Source organism: Taudactylus pleione, unplaced genomic scaffold (assembly GCF_031769625.1).
Source record: "Taudactylus pleione unplaced genomic scaffold, aTauple2 ptg000151l, whole genome shotgun sequence".
In the NCBI taxonomy this organism is placed as follows: domain Eukaryota; kingdom Metazoa; phylum Chordata; class Amphibia; order Anura; family Myobatrachidae; genus Taudactylus; species Taudactylus pleione.
The window spans coordinates 2,926,021-2,932,020 of record NW_028284553.1 but is presented as its reverse complement, the minus strand read 5'-3'; the positions used below and the strand labels follow the sequence as shown (position 1 = coordinate 2,932,020).

Here is a 6,000-nt window from a genome sequence, read left to right as displayed (position 1 = left end):
TTGTATTATTACTAAAACGGGCCAGGAATTCCTCGTATTTGTAATATTTACACATAAAAAATATAAAGTAAATACAATGTTGGCCGCACACATCGCTTGAAAAATCTTCCAACTGACGATTTTGGTGACAAATACGTTTTGAATTAAAATGTATAAAATGTAATATAGTCTTTGGGAAAATGCTGCTGTCCGGGGAGAGGCCATAAGAATCAAAAAAATAACAAATGCCCTGCTCATTAAAATAAACAGCCAGCCAGTGTTCACCAGGTTGTTCGCTAGTATGGGTGTTGATTACAAATGCACTCGGGTAGTGTGTCAGTTTACCATCAGGCAGCATATCACAGGGGTAGGTTCCTTTAAAAACAGACCGTGTGGTTGGTGCATCGTACAGAATGCAATTTATCTGTAGTGTGTTAATTTTTTCATCGGGGTATTGACTATTAATAAAATATGCGAAAAATATTAAAATATGTTATTTCACTTATAGGTAATCATACAGCACATCACGCCTTTGATTAATTTCGATGATATTATCAAATAGCGCATAAATTATCACATTGACCGTCCGGTCCAGCGCCTCTGCAAATCGGAATTCGGCACGTAGATTGCCTGTTCTTATCAGCGAAAGATGTTGCCCGCACTCCTGCTCTGGAGACAGATCAAAAGCAAAAAGCGTGTAGCCGTTGAGGTACTCCTCGCGGTCAATCAGTATACCAGCATCTGATTTCTGTTTATTTGTGATCTGTATGAGCGCCATGTACTCGCGCACCGCATTACCGTGTTCAAAGTCAGGTTGAAATGGCTTGGCTGGGTGGGGTGTCGTGTCCAGATAAAGGGAGGCAAAGTTCACATTTTTATGTTCAAAACATAGCGGGTTCCGATCAATGGCTCCTGAAAATGCTTTGTTGTCCACAAATCCTGCTATGACAGTTTTCGGCACCTGACCTAAAAATAGATTTTCTAAATTAAACACTCTTCTGCCTGCAGGGATGCTGTAGATTTTCATTCCGATGCGGTCAATCGCGTATTTCGCATTGCCATTTAGCAGGGCCTGCGCGTGCTCAATCCACACTGCTGGTGAGACCTGTACTCTTTTCACAAACAGAGTTGCTGCGATGATCTGTATTTTAAGGGGTTCAACTTCCGCTGACATTAAGCATAATGAATCTTTGTTTCTGGTGAGTTTAATCTTCAAATCAACTGCATTTAAAATTAGTTTATGCTGGTGAAAAAGGTCGCAGTGCAGGGGTCCAAGTAATTCAACCGACCGGCTCTGCGTTGTTGCTCTTGCGCGCTTTCTAAATCCAATATTTGCGCCATCCAGCGCACGTGTGTTATGTTCTCTGGCCTCATCTTTGTAAAATAATCCTGTGGTGGGCTTTGTTGACAATGCATCAGAGCTATAATTCAATATAGTCTCAATGTACGCCCGATAGGCGTAAAGATTATTGGATTGTGAAATGAGCCTGTCGCCCAATGTAACATCCACTTGGCTGAATAACGTCGCTATGGGGTAGTTAATTTGGGCGGCCCGTGCTCCTTGTGGTATCGGTGTGTTATCGGCACGTACGATCTTACATGTGACGTACAGCAGCGTGTTGTTCAGATCGTAGTAGTGTTCACCGCTGGCTGCTATATAAAATTCAAGTGGCGCTGTGTCGGATAACGCCGCTAAAGGTTGAACTTCGACATATAGACTTTTCTCCACGCTAGTTTGCATCGGGGGTACGTAGAAAAGATCCAGCTCTGATTTTGCGCATTCAACAGATTCTGCGTGTATGAAAGACATTAAAAAATATCACCAACTCCTCGCATCGCTTTTCTCTTATTTAAGTTGCGACGTCTCCGTTTTTTGTTTAAAAGGGGCATACACCACGGCGGAAGTGTTGTCGTCCGCTTCCGTTTTCTTTTAGCTGCTCCTTTCCTTGTATATATTAACCCCAAACCATCTTGTTTTGCTTGATTCGCATCGTGTATTTTATTCACCACAGTCGCTGTGGCGTGTCCGATAACATCTTTTGCGATATTACGTGCAGCGGTCTTTACGTGTGGTTTAGCCAACTCTAAACCTCTTCGGAAAAGAGGCACCGCTTTTCTGAAAAGGCTTTGAAAAATGCCGCCTAATCTGCGGCCGTACATGTACGTGCTGCCGTGAAAACCGGGTAAACCATTACCGGCTTGCGCTTTATAATATTGTGCGTAGAGTGCCGGATCACCATAATTTTTAATAGCGACCATTCTGTTAGTTGATAAAAATAGTTTTTGGGACGTCTAAAGTGTAGTTTCACGATCGCTTTCCCAAACTTAAATGCGATGTTCTCATTCTGGTCGTTCTTTATCTCTATGGCTATAGTGTCAAAATGTGCTTTGCACAAAGGTACATAATCGGGCTTCTCATATCGAATTGTGACCATATCGTTGTTACGCCCCTTAATTTCAACCGTGCGTAGCAATGGGACATAACTATCACCGACCCTCTGGTGTTCGATAATGTCTGTGTACACGTACAACGTATATTGTCCTCCGTTGATGTCAGCGCATGGCTTTAAAAACTTAGTTTTAGGTTGTAAACCCAGTATTCTTGTCAGTTTAGTGCCTGCTGTGAGCTGGTACAAGGGCTTATTGTCGAAGGATACGTTGCGTTCAAGCGGATCATACCATAGTTTTAATCCTCCCTCCAGTTTATGTCGTGCAATTTCTGCATTGATTACCACAAGTAGCGCATCGATTGTTTCATAAAAACCGGGTTTAATACACACCCTTGTGATATCCAGGTTCTGGCTACCCCACTTTGTTATTTGCTACACACAATCATGTATATCCAAAGTATTCCAGGTGTGGGGGTATTGTATTTCTGTAAGAGCTACCTCCCATTCGCCGTTTAAGTGTATCGGTTTTGCAAGTTTTGTTGTATAGTTAGAAATCTTGTTTTGTGGGAATGTGTCTGCCGAGGCATTGCTGGGTAAGGATATGTAGAACGATCTGTCATCCATCTCTCCTTGTTTAGCAGATGTTGTGTTTTATATATCTTTTATCTCCGATGCAGCGACCCAGCTGTTAAATTTTGCGGGGTATCCGCGCTACTTGACCAACGCGTATTTCTGACCTCTGACCGTCTTATTTTTTTAAATCTTTCCCACTTTGTAAGTTCTATTATAGTTTTTTGGTATGGTTTGAAGCTCTTCGGGGTAAAAACTACCCGTTATAGTTTCACCATACAGATCCGTCAACGTATAAAGCGGCTTAAGACCTTTAGTGTTCACTCCGTGTATTACAAATATTTCCTCAGAATAATTCTGTTCGTAGCCTTTCTGAAATATATCCTTATATTTGGAGATGCGTACGTGCTCACCGATGGCTAAACGTGGTGGGGATTTACAGGCTTTAAAGTAATCTCCGTACGTGGTCTTGAAAATTCTCAAGGCGTTAGAGGGGTTCACTTCACACGGCGTACACTTAATCGTTCTGTGGTATGTATTATTATAGCTGGTTAAGAAGTCCTGTAATACGTCTATATATCTGTAAGTATTCAGAGCTGTGAAATAACGCCACATCCGTGTTTTTAAAGTCCTATTAAAGCGCTCTATAACCGAAGCTTTGACATCGTTATTGGTAGTAAAATGATGTACACCATATTTTTCTAACAGCTTTTTTAGGATTTTGTTTAGAAACTCTTTACCACGATCAGTTTGCAGCTTCTTTGGTATGTAATCCTGATGGAATATTTTTTCAAATGCATTAGCGACCGCTGTAGCATTCTTATTCATTAGGCATACCGCCCACGCTCTCTTACTGAAAATATCGATAATGGTTAGTATGTACTTAAAATCATTGTTGTACCTCGCGAGATCTATGAGCGAGACCAAGTCGCATTGCCATGGCTGGTTTATATCCGATACGCAGATCATGTTCCTTCTATAGTTTTTCCAGGCCGGCTTATGTAAAGTATAAGCATCTTGATCACACAGCCATTTTTTAATATTGGTTCTTTGAAACCTGCCTTTATTTGCAGCATAAAACTTGTCAATGCCGCTATAACTCCCTGGATTTAATACCGTGTAATACGCTTTTTTCATCTGCATTTTTCCCAGCTAGCCGCGTGGTGTCACACGTCGGCGTATTTGATTGTAGACATAATCAGCTTATTACTCTTATAAGGGTTAATAATATTCATTACACCCTATCAATTAATTACAAATAACTCATTTTATATAAATGCTATATTAATTTGATAGCCCATTATTATCAACAGCATATAAAACTTATATACAGTTAATATTAATAGGATATAAATTTATATGACATTTTATATAAAAAAGATATAAAATTTATATACATTTTATATAAAAAAGATATAAAATTTATATACTGGATATAAAATTTATATGACATTTTATATAAAAAAGGGGCGTAAAACAGGGCGTGTCATGAGGTGTAATATGGGCGGGATTAGGGCAGTTTAGGGTTGGGTTAGGGAGGAGAGTGGGTGTGGTGTGGGATGAGAGTGGGTGGGGCACCTGTCACTTTTGAGTTTGACTGAAAAGTGTGCTCTATACTACTGTGGTGTGACAAACTGTGGGCGCCACACACACGGAGAAGCTGTTACCTGTTGAGAGGGAGATTTGTTATAAAGGTTAGTCATGTTTTACATTGTTTGTACTTAGCTTGACAAAAGTGCTAATAAACGCACTGAAACATTGCTTCATACTGCTGGATTATTGAGTGCCTTTTTCTGTGGAGTGCCGCCTTTGAATATATTATTTATACAGTATATATATATATATATATATATATATATATATATGCCACTGTGATATTTTTGGTGTCCACATATAAACCCATAGGCCCTATTTATCAATGATGGTAAGCACCAGCACAATTGTTTGTTTAGTATGAATGTGATACAAACGAAAAATGTACTGGTATTTACCAATACTTACCCCTCCTGCGAGGTCCCATGAAGTCCTCCTCCTCTGTGAGGTCCTCTGCTGGGCTGCTGGCAGACTACCAGTGCCAGTGACGGGGCTCCGGTGTTATGCACAACGGTCCGTCTGTGCATGTGCATAACATGGGGACCTAACAGTGCCTGGAAGGTTTTGCTGAAGCCAGAAAAGATAGCGAGAGTGATTGTAACCCCTCTCTGTGATGTATTGATAAATACTCTTGTATTGTTATGTGCCTCCACCTAAGCTTTTAATAATGGAAGTGCTTAGGACAACCCAATCAAATATTACACTGGGTGTATATCTTGTTATTATGCTTAGTGTCTTCTGAATATATGAAATTGTAATGAGTTGTGCAAACAAATATGTATACATTCAACCAACCTCCTGTTATTTATTTTTCCCACAGGTTGCATGGGAATCCAACGATGATGCTCCTCCAAATCCTAGAGGTAAGTATTACACTCCACTCACTTAGGTTAACACCTTTTACAGTAAAACCATATATTCACATTTACCTTTCTTGAATAAATATACTTTTGCAAAAAACATGTATTTATTTCCATGTGCAAAGTGAACACTCAATTGTAATATATAAATATATATATATACATACACACACATGCATATATATATATATATATACATATATTTTAGTGTCAGATACCTTGCATTGCTATTAGTCTCTGCTTTAAAAGTCTGTAAATGTGGCAGACATCCGGAGTCCTTAAATGTCCAGAGCATTAAAGCTTAAATCTAGTAGCATTTAGCAAGGCCAAGGAGAAAGTCCATATATTATAAGAGTTCAAGGCTGTATTCCTTAAGTGCTATAATTACCCTTTTACATGTACTGACAATGGGCCTGATTCAGAGCCGGACGCTCTGACCAGAGCACTAGCTCTGAATCAGGGCCCTCCTACCTCTTATTGGAGCGGCTTTTTGGATGCTCGCATAGCTGTGGGTTACCACCCACAGCTTATGCGAGCGTCCATGATGATGGTGGCGATGGTCAAGACCATCGTGACAATTGGGCTTGCGATGAGACCCTGCGGTAGGG

The 6,000-nt window shown here is 40.2% G+C and overlaps 1 protein-coding gene across 1 annotated transcript in view; it reads right to left on the bottom strand.

Annotated features, from left to right (window-relative positions):
• Positions 1-481: 481 nt before the first annotated feature.
• LOC148522201 (uncharacterized protein F54H12.2-like) overlaps positions 482-6,000 on the bottom strand; it is a 29,893-nt gene continuing 24,374 nt past the window's right edge. Inside the window, exon 2 of the mRNA XM_088474271.1 lies at positions 482-1,770. Within this exon, the coding sequence (XP_088330397.1) occupies positions 482-1,770 (1,289 nt within the window). The remainder of the gene's footprint in view (positions 1,771-6,000) is intronic.